Here is a 21,522-nt window from a genome sequence, read left to right on the forward strand (position 1 = left end):
AAAGCAATGTAACATGGCACTTTGGCACTGATGAAATGTTATTACTGGTCTACCGTTGGAAAGCATAAAATTTTAAAGTAGTTATGTAACTGAATATAGCTGTGGATTTATTTTCTTTTTTCATCCAGTTCAACAAACTTCATAGAAGTAGAGGAGACTTAACTTTCTGTTAAATGTCTTTGAATTTCTCTACAACACTACAGGGAAAGGGGGAAACAGAACCACCCAAAACATCATTAATCATATTTGCTGTTCTATTTCCAAGAGCTTGCTTATATAAGTGTAACACTGTAGGAGGCTTAACAACTTTTAAAAATAAATTATTAGTTTTCCATGTACACTCTGGTTTAGCACTGTCCCTTACCACAGCTTTCTCCACCTCCCTTAAACACTGTAAATGGCAGCAAAAGAAAACTGAACCTTGACAGTCTCAATCTTTCTAGGAGGTACACACACAGCTTTCTTGTCCAAGCCTATTCTGTCCCTCTCAGAGTTCTGTGTTCATATGGTCTGTGATTTAAGCTATGAGTAGTCCAACTTGATGGCCCATTGCTGACATCAAGGCAAAGTACAAGAACTTGAAGAAACAGAATTTGTGGAAAGAAGGCCTCTATACTTGGGTTCAGACTTGTGAAAATGTCCTGCGATATTGAGATGAGTTTAATTCCAGCTGGACTCACTGAAATAAAATGGAAGGTACTTGGATGCAAGTGTAATCAAAAAACCTCACTAACCACAGCTGAAAAACAAGAGTATAGTCCAGAGACTTTGATTTGCTGTTAAAAAAAAACATGTGTAGATGAGGAGAAAAAAATATATATTTATCTATCTTATGTACATTTTATAGATATGATTTTGTATATTATATATACACATATACAGGCACTAATGTTGTCAAGACATCATATAATGTAAAACATTTTATCACTGCTAAAATGCTGAATACCACAGAACATACCATGAACTTTCCCTGGAAAATACTGGAATTAACTCATTTCCAAAATAGGAACAGATTTGCAATCCCGAGTTCAAGAAAATATGTATGAGTTTCAAGCCCGTACCCACTGTAGTTCTACTTTGATCTATGTCTTGGAAGCTTTTTAAGGGAAGATTTTGATATCTGAAACATAACACTCCTTTGAGACAGTGCTTATTGCTCTTTTGTGAACTGACTTTGTCAGGATGAGGCACAACATCCATAATGCATTCTGAAAATTTTGTTAGCAGCAGCTACACAATTATCACTGCCTTCTTTTGGCATCCAGTTAATGAGACAGTAACTGCAGTATCATTCAGATACACTGCAATTTTAATTTTTTTTTAATTCGTTTCTATTTATATGTCCTTTTGGTGAATACATGTTTTCTAAAGAGGAATAGAGTTACTTCGAAAAAAAAGAAATATCAATTTTTTCCTCCTGGTCTAGGAAGGATTCTTTGCTTCTAAGTACAGATTTTCATTTCCCACATCCCTAGTAATATAGGTATAGAAGCATAATTTTTTTTTTCATAACTCTTAAATTGGAGTTGTTAAAAAAAAAATAATGATAATAATCCAATAAGCAACAGCCCTGCAGAAACAAACCTAGCTGCTCAGGTCTTAGCATAATACAGTATAATCAGAATCACTATTTTCTCCTTTAGAATTATTTTTAGTACAAGCAGACCTCAACATTTTAGCTTCTGACATGAAAAGCGAACATATTTATTTCTCTTACTTCACCCTAATTAATGCATAACAGTTCTTCTGAACCTCCTTCACAAGCTACAGAATCATGTGCATTTTGTTAAGCAAAATGCTCCAAGTCTTCCCCTCAAGATAGCATGGGTCAGGTCACAGATTTTTCATTTCCTTCACTAGTAACATTTCAGCTAATTTGTGCTTGCCTTGAGCATCAGGCTAGTCATTTTTTTCCTCTTTATTCAGGGTTATCAGAATTTACAATGACCTACTTCCTTACTAAACAAGCATGTTATGAAGTCTTAATGGATTTTCTGTCTTCGAGACTGTGCTTTCATACTGTGTAAGAGAAAACTTTCAGATCAGAGAAAAGCAATAAGGAAGATCAAAGGTATGGAATGGCTTCTAAACAAGGAAAGATAAATAATTTTCAATTCTGCAGCCTGAGAAAGAAATGATAGAGGAGGTGTGACAGAGGTTTATAAGATCATAAATGATCTGGAAAGGCTGAACTGAGCTTGAAAGTTCAGTCTTTTCCAGTGTAAGAATTTGGGGGATGCAAACAGATGACAGGTTTGAAACAAGCAAAAGATGGTTCTTCTTACAACACAGGTACACTGATGAACTCTATGTCACAGGAAGCTGTTAAGCAGGATGAACTATACTGAAGAATAAAAAAAAAAAACCCACATAAATTAAAAATTTTAAAAGGCCCAGCTAGGTCAGAAAAAGAAGTAAAAAACAGGTTTGTAAGAAAGAATAAGAAAAAAAATAAGCAAAAATTGATTTTATACCAAGGTGTGAGGGAAGTAGAAAGACACAAGTCTTGGGAGAAAACTTCCAGCAATTTACAAGGAGCAATTTGAATTTGGAAAGCTAAATGAAAATGGCAGACTTCACAGAATCACTGATGGTTACAGCTGGAAGGGACCACAATGGGACCACAATCTGGCCCAAACTCTCTGTTTAAGCAAGGTCATCCTAGAGCACATAGAACAGGACTGTGTCCAGATGGTTCTTGAATATCTCTGGACTTCTGACTTTTGCTAGTTTATAGTCAGTGCTAACCAAAGGGTGCCACTTTCAGAGCTATCAACATGATGGCAAACAGTTCTAGTTTTCAGGAAGGGAAGACTTATTTAAGGGAAGTGCAAAAGAAGCCAATTTAGCTGCACACATCACAACTGCAAAGAAGCACTGCAGACACAGAGGAGCATCACCTTGAAGCACTTAAGTCCAACTCTTGTCCTACCTCTCAGCTCCTCAGTTCTCTGAGATACCCCATTATGTTTCATATCAAATCATCCAAACTGAGCCTAGCATGAATGAGAATCTCAGCACCATTACCTTCCTTATGCTGTTTTCAAAAACTAAATAACAGCTAATATAAATTTCTAATAAGAACATAAGGAACTGTGTCAGATATTTCAGGGATGGAAAGAGCATTCATTACTGTAAATCCCTTTTCACAAGTGATATTCAATCTTTCTCAAAAATTTATAACAACTTTTCTGGCTTGACTCTAACATTCTGAGCTCACCTCTGCTCTGTACCCTTATATTTCTTTCAGTGACATTGAAGAGGAAAAAAATGTGCTCTGCTACCTGAATGCTCAATGTCTCTCTAGGGACAGCACTGCCTGCTTAGGCAGTTTGCATCAGAAAATCTTTCCCTTCTCTCTGCACCCTCACAGCATCTGCCTGCAGCAATCCTTCACTGCCAGGTATCATATCAGTTCATTACGGAGCAGCATTTCCACACTTTTTCTTCTTTAACTTTGATACTATTGCGATTGCCTGGAACCCTGATGCTGATCAGCAAATGTAAAGTCAAAAGCCAACTACCTCATCATGCAGTAATACACCCGTCTGCAACTCCCAGAAGGAGATATGAAAGTTTAATGTTTTCTCATGATGACCACAGCTTATGGATTCAGGGCTTACCACATCCCACATGTGAATATGAAGGGAAGGGATGCCCAAAGGAGAAACTGTCCCTGTGTTATTCACTGCAAAGATATTAAAGTCAAATCTTCATCAAGTTCACCAAGAAAACCACTTCCTAGGCAAAATCATAATGCTGTTTATGAACATATGGAATTCCACTTGAAAATACATGGCTCTGGTTTATGTTGGAGGTTTCTGACTCTGGTAGTCTGACAGAGGCAAAGCTGCTGCAGCACCACATCCCCACATCCATCCAGTCACAACTCCATACAGAGCATTTATACACATACTTATAGCCAGCCACACAGATCAACACAGACAGAAAAACACAAGATCAATTCAGTACTTGGGCAAACACAAGCTACATCAACATCCTGGTCCGGCTCCCTCTCTGGCTGACCAGGATGAAAGAAATTTAGTACAGAATACATACATAGTTACATTCTATATCCCTCCAGTAACCGGCCACAGATCTGTTCAATAGCACACCTGTGGATCATCATCCACCTGCACAAACAAGTCTGTCTCTGGTCTGGTTTGGATGCTTCTTCCAGTAGTCAGGCCACATGGCTTCTAACCTCTCCAGAATCCAACCCAGGCTCATGGCCTCATCTCCTACTCACCACTAGTGTGGGCTGACCAGTGATCACACGTGCTGATACACACCCACAAAACACATGTGCAGCTGCCCCAGCTCTTGAGCCCCTCTGACCCACAAGCCCCTAAGTACTAGGGAGTACTTAGTACTTAGAGTATTCTCTCCAGCTGCTCCACTACAACACCTGGGAGGGACCCTGTGACACAAGGTTTCCATTCTATGGTCTCCCCACACACATAGGTACATGCACACAGAATGGGTATTAGGAATGGAGGTTGAGAAGAAGACAGGACAAACAGCATGGGTCAGGGACAGGGCATGGCCAGATAATGGCACTGACCACAGCCTCTTAATACATGGTCATCTGCTTTTATTGCCTTGTTCATCTATTCTCCCATATCTGTTCCTCCTCCAAACCATTATGCACCCTCCTTTTCCCCACTTTGGTTCCTCCCCCAAACATCCCATCCTAAGTCAGTTAAGTGTCCAATTTGCTCTGATTAGGTTATTGGGATTCCTCTGTCACTGCTTCCCTGCTCCTTCATATTTTTGAAGATTAGCTTTTAATTAACATTGACATAACAGCTGATCCAATCTAAGAATCAGTGGAGTTTAGAAAGCACAGATGATGGATGTCAGCCAAAGGTTGAGACAAGGGAAATATCTAAAATATCCAAATCCAGTGTGTAGAGACACATTGTTTCCAGACAGGACCAGCTGGTTGCAGCTGCAATGATCATCCCAGTAGTAATATGAGAAGGATTGGAGTCACTGCTGAGGCTGCTCAGCAAAATTAAAATGGCTCTCCAGCACACCTTTCCAGCACGTTTGTAGTCTTCCCCTCTCAGAGGAGGGAAAGGGGCAGAAATTTGCCACTCAAGACCCATCAGTATCAGTCTCTCATTCAAGACCTGCACCAGGTGATTCAAATGCAGAGCTGGGTTTAACACTAACTGTGCTGAGGAAAAGAGAGTTGGAAAGTGGGGTCTGTATTTGTACTCTGTTCTAACCTTGCAGGAGCTTAAAGGTCACTCTAGGACTGACAGCACACGTAGGTCCAGGGAGGATACAGAACATGTTTAAAAAGGTTACTGCTCGATCCCCCACTGTCCCAGGCAGGCCAGCTCTGCTTGTGTGCAACCCCAGGATTTGACTCAAGAATATTTTTAGCAAATGCAGCTCAATGGAAACTGAAATAATGTAGTTCAGAGAAAATAACTAGATAATGATTTCAGGGACTATCGGTGCACCATATGAAAGAGATTCTGAAGTGACACAGTCAATACCAATACGAGTAGAATGGGAATAATCTCTGCATTCAGAGACATCATTGGTGCAGCATCAATAAACTGAACTGAGGTGAGAAAGTGCCAAATATTCAAGGAAAACATTTACTGTCTACATGACTGGATAGCAGAAAAAAAAAAAAAAAACAACCCAGCACCATCGTTGAGGACTGAACAGCAAATAAAGCAAAATCTTTGAGCAAATAATAGAGAACATTATTAAAGGTGCCTCATTACCCACCTTTCAACTTTTCAGTATTCTACTTCTCCTATTTATTAGCATTTAAGCTTTTGTATCATTTTTGCACAGATAATTTAATGTGTCTTCTCTGCCCCCTCCTTTTTGCTGTACTTTCTTTTTTATTGTGGCCATTTCTCCACTTTCAAGACTTTTGAATTGTTATTCTATGCTTATTTTATTAAAAAAGAAGGGGGGAGAGGGAAGGGGGAAGGCAAGGCAAGCCCTAAAGATTTTAACCCACCTGACTGCATTTGATGTTATGAAATAAATTAAACATGATAAATGAGTGGATCTGAATAGTCTGTTAGGGCAAAAGAACTGGGGTTGGAATGCCACCACTTCGCTGCCCTGCTAGACCCTGAGGACACCATCACAACAGCAACAGCCTCTCCGGGTGTCACACTGGGAGAGTACTATCTCTTCTCTCTGCTCCTGCCCGCTGGCCTGTGTGAGTTGGCTGGAGCAGGCAGACCACCTGGAGCACTGCTCCTTGTCACTATGTCACTATTTGTCCTGCTCTTTCCAGAGGCCAAATTTTAATGACTCACACCATAGACCAAGCAGTGTGTGTGTGTCTGTGTACATGGAGGTCAGCAGCAGTCAGCATTCAGAGATCATCAGCAAAACCCCAGCTGACTTCCATCAAAAGCTAAAATTCTATCTCATCCCCTACATACCAGAGGAAACAGGATAATTGCATACCTCATATCTGCATTCAGAGTGTGAAGCTCTCTCACACAAGCTGTTGCAAACCTCCTTGAATAATCCCAACAGTTTTACTAGAAGTACATATGTGAGTAAATGCTCATCTGGACACAGTCTTTTCCTGTCTATAAATAACTTCAGCAGGATCTCATCTCTACATATCTAGGGGCAAAGTGTAGCAAGTAATATGAGTAACTAGGACAGACAAACCTGATGAAGTTAACCTGAAGAAATATTACTGTGACAGAGAGGCTACAAAAGTAGGACCATAAGGAATGAGAGAGTATTCAAGACAAAGAAGATTGTTTAAGAGGCCACTAGAAATCTTTTAAATGAACAAATTTCTTCACAGCAAAGCTTGATTTATCTCTTTGGAGCAAAACTCAGTTTTGGCTTCTAAAACACAAAACTGTGCCTTTGTTGAAGAACTCAGAGTCTCATGCTTCAGAATCTGACCTCATCATTTGCATTCATCAATGTTGCAATCATTTTCCCCAGTTTAAAACTGACCCAATGAACTTTCAAGTCCTTCTTTTCATCCTCTTCTGCAGCAGCACATAGTGACAACAACTGTTTGAACAACAGGCACTGGGATCTTGAGTAGCTAGCATTTTGCATGCATCGAGAACAAAACATCTGCTGCAATCCTTTAGGGTGATTTTGCTCCTTTAGTTTGTTTGTTTCCTGTCCTGCTGAGTCTTCAGTCAATGATGCCCTATCAGCCTTAGTTCTGGGGACCCATAAGCATTTGAATCTTCTGCAGATGTATGCTATTTCAATATTGGTAAGTCATAATTATTTGTTAAAAGACTAAAGAGCTTAGGATTAACCATGCTTTTGTATATCCAAAGACATGGAAGCTGGCCTAAGGTTCAGATGCAGACAGATCTCTGCAGAGCTTTGTGTTTCCAGAGCAGCATAAATGCTTTCACACAGCCTGAACTCCCAAAGCCTGCAGACCTGAGCCGGCCTGGGACAGAGACAGCTTGCTGACTTCAGACCTGTGTTCTTGTGGCTTCTGAGCTGATAGACTGCCACACATCTAGGAGAAAATATATCCTCAAAGGAACAAAGAAAATAAAACTGCAAATAGATATATGAACATAACTTTATGTTCATGACTTTATGTTCATAATTTTATGTCTGATAAACTGTACCCTTTCCTGTTTGCACACTGCTGCAATCAAAGTTGTAACTCATACTGCCCCACTCAGAAACAGGTAAGAGCTAGCAGAGTTCAGTCAGGTGACCTTCGCAGAAAATATGCAGCACACAGTCTTTAGTATACCCAGAACCAGTTCTAAACTGATGGTAGATAAACATAATTTATTGCACATAACTAGAGAGAGGCACAGGAGAGACATGATTTCTTCTCAGGCCCACAGATAACAAATAATGATGCCACTTACTGGGTATGTAGGGACACATATATCTTGAGAGGCAAAAGAATATGCAGTGCGATTTCCAAAGGTGCAATCCCTCTGAAGAACTAGGAATTGATGGGTGCACAGGATCATAGATTCATCAGGGCTGGAAGAGACCTACAGGATCATCCAGTCCAACTGGCAGTCAACCCAGAACTATCACTGTAGACCCTAATCCACTAAACAATATCACCCAGCACCAGATCCAGGTTTACTTTAAGGTTTACAGACAATGTCCTCCAGCTGTGTCTCTGCTGGTAAACCAGAGTGGAAGGCACTTTTGAGTTCCACGATCATTGCTTCTGTATAGCTGTTACCTTGCTCACTAGCACCATTTTGGTCTGGGCAAAGCAGTATTTTCCCAGAGCCTTGACATGTCTTAGAGGACAGAATATGTCAGGAGTGTTTTGAAAGAAGCTGACACCTGACCACCGTGTTTGGGGAAGGGAAAGGGGCGGGAGTTTAGGCAAGTAAACAGAAGCTGGGCTGTGCTACCAACTCCAGGGCCAGAGAACAGTTCCCCTTTTACCAGTAGCATAGCTGTCACTGCTAAGAAAAAACCCAAAAATGTGGCAGAAGTTTACCTCCTTTGCTCCTGGCCTCCACATGCTTATTTGGGAGCATTAACTGATTCCACCACAGGACCTACAAGATGGGCACTTGGAGGCTGCAGTTAAGGCAGTTCTGCAGCCAGCATTTTACTGAAACACATGGCAGAAGTGTGCTGAGGGAAACAAGGGCTATCCAGGGACTTGCACAAGCACACACTGCCATGAGTGCACAGGAGTGCAAGGTTTGGAAGATGATTGGAAGAGGAATGACTTCTACTTGACCAGCAGCTTAGCACTGGTGGTTGGCAGGGGCTTAAATGACAAAGAGAAAGATCACATCCTACTGCAGGCATCTACAAAGAGATGGGGTCTTGAACCACTGCAAGGTGGATTCTGACTCACCGAAGTCTTCTCTACACAACAACAGGTGTTTGTGCTCCTGATCCATGTTTTATGCTGCACTAAAAGTGGCTGACAGGATGAGGAAATGTATTCACATATTGATAGTGAAAGACATTTTTCTTTTACAGAATCCTTCCAAGTGATATGTAGAGCTATACGGTAATTCTTGGAGTATATGAAATGACAAAGCATCATGCCTAGAGTGAGTATCATTCACAGAATTTAATGGTCCAGCTGCATTAAGAAAAGAACTAATTCACAATAAATTTAACTAAAAATACCAGTCTGTAAAAGTACAATGTAACTGAAAAGGCTGGCCAACATCTGTGAAAATGGAAGGAAATCAGCAAACCTAACTCAGATGAAGTAACTAGGATTCTTTACCCAAGAAAAATCATCTGGATGCACAGTATTACAAAATTCTGAATTCATGGGTTTAACCTTTTACTGGTCAGTTATTTACATTAAAGTCATCTATAGAAAGATCTGAAATACAACTGCCTTGCAAAAGGTATGCTGTATAGGTGATAGTTTAGTTGCTGCTTCAGCCTAGAAGTACTGGAATTTCCTAGCACCTGTTTTAATTTTTTTACAGTTTTGGAAGTATAGTAGCCTCAAGGTTGAGCATTTCTGACATAGACATTTTATAATTTCAAGGACAGACTGAAAGACTGGGAGCTTGTTCAACAAATTAATTTATATTTTGGAAAACTAAAAATTGCTACAAGAAATTGTCATTTTTAGAATAGGAAAAGCTAAAGTAGTATGAAAGTGATAAACAAATATTCACTGCTGATAAAAATATTAACTTAAACAAAGTTAACACAAATGTCAATCTAATCCCTTCAGTAAAGCGTAAGAATCACTGCTAATGAGTTATTTGGAGATATTTCCATGATTTAAAAAAAAGAAGGCATTTATTACTTATCTTCTGTACTTTGATTATTTCCTACACATCTCACCAGGACTATTTTCTATGCACTTCTTAGATGATGACTTTGAGCTGCAGGTAAATGGTGCTTTGGAAAACCCACATGGCCACCTGCACACATGCTTTCATTTCACAATACAATTCTAGGACTTTGCTGAATCTTCCATCACACTAAGTATTACAGGTCTTCCCTTTACAGCCTCAAGGAGTTTTTGGAAGACATTCATGTTCTCCATGTTTATGTTTAAACACTCTGAAATGCAATTATATGTTCTCCTACATATCTATACTCTTGTAGGCAAGTGACCTCTTCATAAGCACACCCAAACTGTCCAGATTGCTTTAAAGAAGGAGTGAAACACAAAGTACATCTGCTGATTGTGAAAATTAGTTAAAAATCCACAGCAGATGGCATTTCAATTATCTGCCTAGATAAAGCATAAAATCAAGAGTAAAGAAAAGGTGCAGTAATAAAAAATACGCCTGCTGCATTGTGCAGTGCAGGACAGAGCCTTCCTCTCTCAAAGTGGCTCCCAGCTGCTGCACTATGTGCTGAGCCAGACTGCTGCTAGGGTGGGGAGAGTAGAGAGAAAAAGGCACAAGGTACAGGACAGTGGCAGCTGCTGCTACAAGGAGTACAAGGAATAGAGCCTCTCTCCTTCCGTGGCAGTCACTGCCGTCCACACCTGCAGAAGGAACAACAGCAATTCACCTTGTGAAACTGAGCAGCAGAAAGCAGGAGTTGTTTAAGCTGCTTTACCTTCACAAATAACCTTTCCCCATCTCCTTCAAAATAAAATTATTCAAGGAAAAGGGATAAATTCAGCCCCCAGTAACAGCATTTTGACACTCAGACTGAATGCAGTTCCTATGTGCTTTAAACTTTCACTGTGCAGCTTTACAGCCTCAGGGGTTGTACAGCACTGGATGTACTTAAAGACATGGGCTTTTTTCCCAGACTTTTTTAATAAACATGATTTTTTCTTGCACTGTGTGATAACAGCATAAACCAATTTCTACTCTATTTCTGAGCCCTAGAGCTGTACATTTTCTTCTTTTATAAGCCAATGAATACTGGTGCTTTTTATTTTTATTTTTCTGCTGTGGCACTCTATTACATAAAATAGTTCTTGCAAATATCATCAACTCTTCAATTTACTAAGTTAACAGATGAATTTAACTCAGTGTTCTAAACAAAAGGTACAAGCCTTTTGCATGATATGCTGCATGTTATAGATGAAAACCAAAACCAAAGTTGTCCATCTTTGAAAATCGTGCTACACTTCTGATGATGAGCTTTTGGTATAATTTGTTTCAAGATGTGTAGTGATGAAAAAAATTGATTTTTTTTTTTTAATAAAGCTAATTCCCTTTATCAAGTCACTGTTGTTCGGTTTATTTATTTTTTTTTCCTGAATAGGCCATAGCCACTGATTTTTAATCTCATTAGAGGAGACTTCAGCTTAGCTGATGGCAAATGCACAAGATCTTGTGGATGAAGTAGTGGAATTTCCCAATTCAAACATTCCTGAAAATAAATTTTTCATTTACCATTTGTTTTTCTCCCACCACAACAGAACATTATCTTAAGGCTATGAGATCACACAAAGACTTTCACAGAAGTTGTTACAAATTATTTCCTTTGGTGCACGCATTCCTGAACATAGTCCAAAGCCAATATGAAGCTGTATGTATGCACACATGCATTCTGCCTAGCTATAATTGTGTGCTTTTAAAAGCGACCCCTTTTACTGAGCTGTAAGAAGCCACCAAAAAAATCCTCTAATGTAAAAAACACTACTTAAAAAAATAATTTAAAAGGGGAGTTTTTAGTGATTTAGCCAAGGTTTAGAAAACACTTAGCCACAGCTCATGAAAAATGATTGCAAGAGCACCAATATTGCTTGCTGAGAAAGTAAAACTAGAAGACTAGAATAAAAAAATCAGACTCCTCACATAAATCATAGGGGAAAAGAAAAATGGAAGCTTATAGGATGTTTAGTTATTTTGGTTACCTCTTTTTTTAACAGATTAAGAACAAAAGTACCTCTAATGATAGTATCAAGCCTATTTTAGAGATCAGACTGGTTGACTAGTTGATAATAGAACGAAAAAAACACAAGTATTTGATAAGAATCTGTTCTGGTTTGGGGAAAAACAGGTTATGTGTTTATAGGAAGAGATGGCAGTTAAATACTTTCCATTCCAGGAATAACTGAAAGGGATGTTAAAGTTGTGAAAGTCTTCTGAGCCAAATGCCTTTACCTCAGAATTAGAGTCGTGTTCTCTTAGAGCAGTCTTGGAGCACACAGAACAACGTCCTCTGCTTGGCAGTAGGATTCTCACCTGGAAAGAGGGGGCACAGTCCCAGATTCCAGATCGTGCACCTCATAAAGGTTAGGATTGAATGTTTCAACAGAAAAAAAACCCCAAAACATACATACACAGTTTTTTTTTTTTTTTTTTTTTCATAAACTGAGGCTGGAACACAGGAGTCTTTTTCCCCCCTTCCCGTCAGAGATCCCGCAGCTGTGCATTAAATTCCCCACAGGAGCGTGCGGGAAGGCTGAGCTGGGCGTTTCACTGTAGAGGCTGTGTCTCGCCGTGCTGCTGGGCACGGCAGCACACTGACCCCTTTGTAGACCTGGCCCCTATTAACATTTGGCACGGCTGCAGCTGCTCCTGGCACGCTGCTCTAAGGCAAATGCCCACGCTGCAAGAAAAATGTTGATGAAGCACAAGCGAGGACTCAAAGAACAACTGTGAAAGTGATGAAAGGCTTAGCTAGTGCAAAAGCAGGCAACTCGTTTATTTTACTGACAAAAAGGTTATGAGGCAAATTCATGATAGTCTACAAGCACTCTCATGGAAGGAACAGAAATTGGATCCTGTTGGGTCTGTCAGCCTACCGGCCAGAAAAATGAGATCCAGAAGCTGGATGACAAGGCTATACAAATTCCTAAAAAGAAAGATGAACAGAATTCTAACACTGGCGCTCAACAGCCATGGAAAAAATATGAAGGCTTGTGGAAGCGCACCTCCACCATTCCTGATTTTTAAACCAAGGTGTGTTCCCTCTCCCCGAAAGACATGTAGGTCAAACAGAGACTACTTCATGTAACCAGCAGAGTCTGTTGAAGAATCCTTCTTTGTCCCAGCAGGAAGCTTCATCTCAGTATCTCTAATTGCAACACACCCTGGATCAAGAGCATTCTAAGCTTTGCAGCTTTAAGGAAGTGACTTTTTTAATGTAAAATCTTACAGAGGATAACAAAGGAATGACAAAACCAGTCAGATAGGCTCTGCCAAATTTCAAAATGAGCAGATGCTTCGAAACATTGATTTTTCTCTCTCATAGACTGAAGGTATGATTAACTTTTAAAATGTTATGGGATGCAAATCAGTCACTGAGAGAGGTTGAAATACTGAACAAGGTCCAGCAAAGGCCTATCAAATGCATTATAAGGCAGGAGAACCTGACATAAGAAGAAAGACTGAAAGAATGGTTGTTCAGACAAAGGAAAGCTCAGAGAAGATAAAATAGAAGTCTCAAAACATAGGAAGCAATTATAAGGGAGACGTAGGTATTCTCTACTGAAGGATACAAGATATATATACTATAATATCCTTTATGAACTTAAGGTGTATCACTGACAAATGTTATTTCTCTTTTAGCGCAATCAGTATCTCTAGCCTAAGCCCTTATTTGTAGTTTCAATTTTCAAAAGCAAAGAGCACAAAACAAACACTTTTTGCTTACACTCCAAATATAAATGATAATAATTTAAAAATGTACATGTAAAAATGAAATGGAATGAGGGAGCATCATTTAGTCCTTCCCACAAATTTGCAAGAATGCAGTGTACTCAGTACCTCCAGTAACTGCCAAGTTATTCATAACACTTAATACATTTTACAAAGACAGAATAGAAAACTAGTAACAACACAGAAACTAAACATTATTAACAAATTTACAAACTGACAAGACTGCCACTCTTTGTTAATGAAACAGAAAGTTACAGAAGAGATGAAAGACAATCATTTTGCCTCACAGACCATGGTTTACTTCTTTTTATTCTGTGGAAGTGATGTGTCTAAAAATACATCTTCTGAAAGTATTGTTTTAGATATACCAAGTGTTAATGGTCTACTCAGATAAGAAAAATAAATAATTTTTGCAAACAGCAACTTTAACCCAAAATAATTTTAGAGGAGTGGCAAACATTAATACTGCTTTAGCAGTGTATCGATGCCCAGAATAAAAGCCATAGGTTAGCAAAAAACTGAAGAGTAATATTCTCTGATTTTTTCCACTACAAATATCAATAACTGTATTACTGAATTATTTAAATACTATATTAACTGCAGATGTCCAGAGTTCTTGCTTAACATGCAGCACAACTTCACAGCCTTCACAAAAAAAAACACTCAACTAATCCAAATCAGCAAGAAAAGGCAAAACTACCTTGCTCATAATTTAAAATTTCTACAGAGAATTACATCTAAGAACACATGTTGTTTACCAGACTTCAATTTCAGTATTCCATAGAACATATTCCTGCAGCCATAACTGGAAATAAAATGTATTTTCCTGAACAACAAGTTACAAGGCAGGACATTTGTAAAATCACTTTGAGGCACAGTGTTTCTCAAAGTAAGCCATAAGTATCTCAAGAGGTTATTTGCTATGGTTATTTGCTAAAACTATTATTTGCTTTGTTCTTAATGCTATTCATAATAAATAGTATGATGTCTGTCTTTCTTGTTCTATTAGTATGTTTATAAAAATGTGTTTACTTTAAAGATTCAGTATCATTTTGACGCAAAAGTTAAAATAATTCTGTTTCCTTAACATGGCATAACTATACTAAAAAACCATTTCTTTGTTTTTCAGAATGAAATCTTACGTTTTCCTTAAAAAATACAAATGTCTATCAATGTCAGCTGGGATCGTCACAGCACTACAACTAAAACTGTAATAATTCACCATTTAAAAGATCTTCTGTAAAAGAGTAAGGAAAAACAACTCCTAATATTTGGATTTTTACAAATTATTAATCTGCAGTATGTCATGTGGTAGATTATCAGAGTTGAGTTACAATCCAAGATGCAACTGCAAACACTGATGGGTTCCCAAAATGTCATGGAGTCTGGAGCCAGCCGGTCTTGTTCAATCATTGGGACCAATCAGGGTTAGGCAGTAAAATTCCTATAAATGGCTGAGAGTTACAGAAGGAAGGACAAGACCCAGAGCAGACTTGTAGAGGGCAATGTCTTCACAGCAGAACTTTAACCCAGCTGACTTGAGCATATTCAAAGGAACAATGTCAAAGATAACATTTTGCTACTTGGAAAAATTCCTTGGTCATGGAAGGAAGGCCTTAATGAGGTGAGGAGATGAATGTTCTTTACAAACCAGAGGGGTAGGGCACCTACCACAAAACAGCTGCATCATATATTTTTTCAGGAATTTAAGTTTTCACATGGTAAGTGCTACATGGCTGTAGATTCCACCGCTTTTGTGTCTAATTCAGGAAGACATAACATTACTGACACCCTCATTATTAGAAAGAGAATTACCTGTGAATTAGCAATTCAGAAATCAAGACAGAAGTAAGTTTATACTCCAAGCACCCACTAAGGCACTCCTGGCTCATTTACCAGGCAACTCAACGCACAGTTAATCATTAACTCCACAAAGCACCTACCTGCCAAACCAAATGCTCCTTTACAACAGCTGTGCCTGACAGACAGACGCTCAGCACAATCGTGTGAGACGCAGAGGTCACGACGCTGGCAACTATAGCATCCCTCATGTTGAAGGGCAGCATGGTGTACACCACAAAAATGATGAACAAGAAGAATGATACCTGTGCAAGACACCAAGACAAAGAAAAAAAAAAAAAGAAGCATGTCAAAATTCACTTTGGAATAAGATTTTAAAAATAGCATTTGATTTTGAACTGTCTTCAGTATAAAGTTACACACCAGTTTTTCATGGGAAAGTCGTTGCTAAACACTGAAGAAAATTGATTTAGGAAGAAATAATTTTTAAGCGTTGGAAAATTTACATTTTATTAGACTTAACAAGTGTAGTTTCAAGATACTAAATCATGGTTTCAGACTTACAGAATATTCCAGACTTTTCAAATTTTACTTCAAATTTATACTTTCAATTTTTAATTTTTATTAATACTTTATTTACAAGTAAAGCATTATCCCAGGACTGGTCAATTCTCATTGTGACCTGCATTACAAAACAATCTGCCGAACTCTTCACAGAGCCTTAATTTCAGTACAGAGAGATTTTGAACATCTTGATGACCTAAAAATTCACAATATCATATATGAAATTATGGGGGAAAAAAAAAAAAAGCTTAAGTTCAGCCAAGAAATTTGATGTAACAAGATTGTATTTCATAAGTATCTACATGACCTATGTCAAATTCCATAAAATCACTACATTTTAAGGTAATACATTTATTTAATCATGAAAACCAGCTTCAGAAAATCACAGTCCATATGCAGAATCTCCTGTCAGCTTCTTTTAAAGGGTACTAGTGTCCAAACTAACCTTATGGAACAAATGCACAGCCCAACCCATAACAGCAAAAGGGATTTCTTTGCTGTACATAGGAAAATATATATTTGATGCTGTGCTTATATTCCAAACCCCACCACACATTGGAGAAAATGTAACTAGATTTGGGACACAGGTTTTGCACACATAAGTAAGTAGGCGATTCTGAAAACGTGCCAGCTGGTATATAATTACATCTCCACGTGAGGCTTTCCATCAGCTTGAGTTGACTTGCAAGCCTATTCACCATCCAGCAGCTGCATACACACAGTACAGAACACAGAAAGCTCCCAGGCAGGTATGAGCAGGAGTAATTTGCTGCTCACTTCCCTTAGTGCCAGTCTGTATTCTTCACATCTGCATGTGACAACTCCATAGCCAAAACTGAAGTCTAAGGTATTTGCCCCTGTAGGACAGTGGAGACATTCTTTTCTATCATGGGGACAGAACCAGATAGAGATGATGTCCACTTCTGTTATCCATTCATCTTTCTCCAATCCCTCCATTAAGATCAATCTAGCTCCTTCTTGATCTCTCATACCCTTTTCAATGCTGTCAGCTCTCCCATATACTCAAGAGTCAAATAGTTCAAAGTCATGAAATGAAAGGGAACTACAAAGGAAATGAGGAATAACAAGAAAATACAGCAAGAAAAAGGCAAAGCTTTTGCTTTGCCTCTCTACTCTTCTAATCTACCAACAGATACCACAAGAAAACAAAAGTGTTTGATATCTGGTTGGTTTCAGTCCTCCCTAGAAGTTTTCACAGTGATCAGATGTTAATAAAACCAACAGCAAAGAAAAGGGTGTACAAACTTGGTCTAGTAAGAGAAGGGTTATGCCAGTATCATGTTTTAAAACTGTCCAGGCTGAGGAAAAATCAACTGTGATATTGATAGAACCAACTGGGAAGTTTTAAAACTGGAGTTTTAAAACTTGGGAAAGGTATAGAAAGGACTGGCAGACTAGAAAAGAGAAACATAGCATGTACTTTTGAAAGGCTGGAAAAAGGGTAAATCTCATGAGCTTCACTTTAATTCCTGTAGAAATAACAGCCAATAATAATGCATATACAGCAATTCATAATCAAGAGTCCCAAAAGTTAAGAAAAACATAGGTAATAGCAAATGTGATTTTGCTGAGAACAAATCATGTGAAAGCAATTACATCTTCTGTCATGAAAACCAGCATCAGTATAGGGAAAACCCAAATAATGAGATAGGCAGCAACAAGGGATGTGAAAGGTCCTCTAACACAGGTGTAAGATGAACAGATGCCAAAGGCAAAGTATCCTACTAGCATGTAACACCAGCTGCCTAAAATATGGTTCAAGCTAAAGGCCAGGCTGAATGGGGTCCTGAGCAAACTCCTCTGGTGGAAGGTTGCCCTTCCCATGGCAGAGAGGTTGGAAGTAGATGATCTTTACATTCTCCCCAACCCAAACCGTTCTGTGATTTTAATATTAAAAAAAAAAGTTTGAGGAAGAATCCCAGATCTAAGTCCTGGAAGAAGGATTTCAAACGCCCCCATTCTTAGTGATTTTTCATGTAAACAAGGTTTTGTTGTTTCCAAGTTTAACTTTCTCATTGCCTATGTAGTATTCATATATGTGTGAAAATTTTATTATTAGAAAATAAAAAATTATTCTTCTTTAACTGGTTTGTCTCAAAAAATATAACTTGCATATTTTTTAACATCTGACTTTATAGCCAAACTAAAGGATCCACTCAATTTGTGCAGAACATGTTAAGTACTTTTCCAAACTTACATGTGGATGTAGAACAGAGTATGATGCTGTTGCTTTTCAACTTTGAAATAAAACAGGCTACTAAGCATGTGAGCAAGATTTTGACATTTTGCAATGCTTCTAGTGATATCAGCTGTATCAGATCCAAATTCCTTGTATATCTGTAAGCAACTGTTTTATAAATCACCTCACTGCTTTCCTGGGTCAAAATAAATGGGTAATTTCAACATTCAACAACTACAAACAGAGAACACTTTTAGGAGGTTCAGCCCCTGTTGACATTACATATTCAAATAGGCTGGGTTGCACAGGAACTGTGTCAAAGAATACTTGATTTAAAAAAATTGACCCATCAATTCTTATATTTGCATATATTTGCAGTTTTGAAATTTGGTATGAGAATGCTGTTGCAAAGCAGGACATCTATCAGTCATGCTAAGGCAGAAACTCTCCTCCAAAATACATGTAGGAAATGGCACCTATCAATAGCTCTTTAAATCTTTGTTACACTGCTTTTCCCCTATTTCTAGTAGTAGTCTAATGACCCAAGAAAGCTCCGTTTATCACAGAGGTTGCTTTTTCATTTCACAATGGCCAAAGACTGTTTTTCTCATGTAGCCTCAAATAAGATGCTTCTACCCTTCATCTTGATCACAGACATACATAGTATGCAAGACTTGGGACTTTTCAAATTTTCAAATTTTCAATTTTTCAAAATGCCAGTGTATTTAAGTTTAATATTGTAGAAGTTAACACTCAAAGGCTTTTCAGCAGGTAGAAAGAGGAACAGAATTCTTGGTCTGAGTCACAATCTGCAGAACGATCAACATTGCCTTTTTACTGTCTGCCTTTACCATTGATCTTTATCATGAATGGCCCTTTCCATTATCATTTTGTAAGAACTGTCAGAATATTGCTGATAACAACATTAAAAAGCAGTGATGCCAAGCTCTGAAACACACCACTATGTCACTGCAAGACTTGCTAATGCTAGTGATCACAGCATGCCTGCACTTGGTGTGTGTTCCTGCCAGTAAACACAGAGTTAATTTACAGTGAATTATTTTTGATACTATTAAAAGTAGCCTGTTTGACCAAACTGTGCCACAATCACAAGGCTTGCTGCTGTTATATTGGAAGCAGTCTTTCATGCAGGTCATCACTACAACTGTCTAGTTGAAATATGCTTTTTGTCCCGATCTGAACTTACACTGCTTTAGGAATTTGATTCTCAGATAATTTATCCATGAGTTTATGCTATCCATACCTTGGAGATGGGAGTGCTTGAGCAGTGATGGTGTGCATCACAGAATGTAGCATTCACTTTTGGCTAACACTGGTGCAACATCTTACACACAAGTACGTGGCTTTCCTGCTTTGACTGAGGATTATCCAGGACTCTGACCCATCACTCTTGACTGTCAGAGCTTAGCAAACTCTGAGTGGGTTTTCTGCTCTCTGTATTTCTTCTCCCATACCTCAGCAGGGTCACATTGTCATCTATTATGTAAGCAGTTCTTTCCACAGCAATTTAAAGGGTTTAAAGGGTACACTGCCATAGTGTAGCTGCCTGGATGGGTATGTAACAGATGATTTTCCTGCAAATTTTGTGCAGCTGCTTTCAGAAGGGCAGCAAAAGTTCACATACAGATAGCTGCAGTGATGCCACTAGAGAGAGCTGGATACAAAATGGTAAAATGACACCATGGTGTGGGATATGATGATCCATGAACCCTTTCAAAAACCCATTATTGTCACAGACTACAACGCAACTATGACTAAACATCTTCAGCATGCAAAATGGAAAGATTCAGGCTGCACAAGATAGAGAAGTAGAGATCCTTCTTTAGTTAAACCCATTCTGAGCATTTTTCATGTTGGCAGTTTTGCCCCAGTACCTCTAGATGTACATTGGCTTCTACAGCCTTTAATCTGTTCTCTTGACTGTCAGCTAGGAGAAGTGGCATGAAGTTGATAATATTTGGTGTTTCGCAGACGTTGCTATTGGAAATGTCACTAGTTTGGACTGATGACACAAACTACAGTGGACCCAAGCCATAAATCCATGCTGGTTTCTGTGGATACAACCTGTTCTCGGACACCTTGTCTCCATTGTGTCACCAGTTTCTACTCTTCAGTGGGGTTGCCTTAACTCCACGTAAAGAGTACGTGGAGTAGAAATTTTAACATATTTTATAAATTAAAATTGTCTTTCCTTGCACACAGGGTATCATAGGGGATGTTGCTTTGGAACTGAGACCTGTGAAAAAGATACTAATCATTCATTTTATACAAATTATGTTCCAACAATGACTCACAGTTTCCCACCTAGACAGCCTTTTTAACACTGTGTTAAGATGGTTAATCATAACAGGCTTGGCATGTGTAAAATTCACTCAAGCTAATGTTACTCTGACCAGAATTTTCCCCTGAGGAGCATGATACCTTGGCACTGAAGCCAGCCTGCAAATTTAAATGTACCATTTCAGTATGAATTAGGGAAAAGCACTTCTTTGGACACAGCCAGCAGAAGTGAGGCTACAGCTAATAAAATATCTGTAGTTCTTTAGGATAATTGCAACAGTGCTGGTTGTTCACTGTATAACCATAATTAAACTGGTAAGACTACAAAAACTCAAACTAAGTAGCCAGCCCACTACAGGATCACTTTCAGAGGTTTTTCAAGATCAGCTTCCATATCACTGTGTAAAAGGAGCAAAAATCATCAGCTAATTGAAGAATTTTCCCTTGGAAAGACTCTTAGATTCCAACCATTGATTTCAAATGTTGTCTGTATACCCTATTGCACAGAAGATGTTCTAGCTTTTCTAAAGAAATAGCTAGGTTTCATAAGATTTGGTACGACCTACTAATCTTAAAAACTAGTTACAAATACTATATTTAATACAATGTAAGTTTTATGGCATCAGAAGGGTATTTATACAAGCTATAAACTGTATATGAAAAATTTCGTGTTGGCAGTGTAAAGGTTGCAAATATGTAACACTCTTTGCCATTGTAATTCTGAAGTCCAGCCCCTAAACTTCTACCAGGGCAATGTTCAAAAAATAAAACAAGCTACACACATAAAACAAAAAAATTTAGAGTACGAAAACCAGCTTCTGTTCTGAGTCATCTATAAAAGGGCCAAAATTATGAAAGCATTGGATAAGTGAAGGTGGAAATGTTCACCAAACCCTGAAACACCAGAAGAAAGGGCACTTAAAGTAACTAGAAGGTTGGTTAAAAAAAGGTGAAAAGGAAGCCACTATCCTTAGTGGATAGTGATGCTCTTGAACTTACACGATCAGGATCAAAAAGATATTAAACTAATTCATGGACTCCTTATCCATAAACCAACAATAAAAAAACAGGGCAGGGAAATGCACACCCTGATGTCACTAACATGTGGAGGCTGGTCAAGGTGTGAAG

The 21,522-nt window shown here is 38.5% G+C and overlaps 1 protein-coding gene across 2 annotated transcripts in view; it reads right to left on the minus strand.

Moving 5' to 3' along the window:
* ADCY2 (adenylate cyclase 2) overlaps positions 1-21,522 on the minus strand; it is a 204,211-nt gene that overhangs the window by 125,146 nt on the left and 57,543 nt on the right. For both annotated transcript variants that reach the window (XM_053971425.1, XM_053971419.1), the window contains one exon: positions 15,473-15,634. In XM_053971425.1, the coding sequence (XP_053827400.1) occupies positions 15,473-15,634 (162 nt within the window). The remainder of the gene's footprint in view (positions 1-15,472; positions 15,635-21,522) is intronic.

Source organism: Vidua macroura, chromosome 1, assembly GCF_024509145.1.
Source record: "Vidua macroura isolate BioBank_ID:100142 chromosome 1, ASM2450914v1, whole genome shotgun sequence".
In the NCBI taxonomy this organism is placed as follows: domain Eukaryota; kingdom Metazoa; phylum Chordata; class Aves; order Passeriformes; family Viduidae; genus Vidua; species Vidua macroura.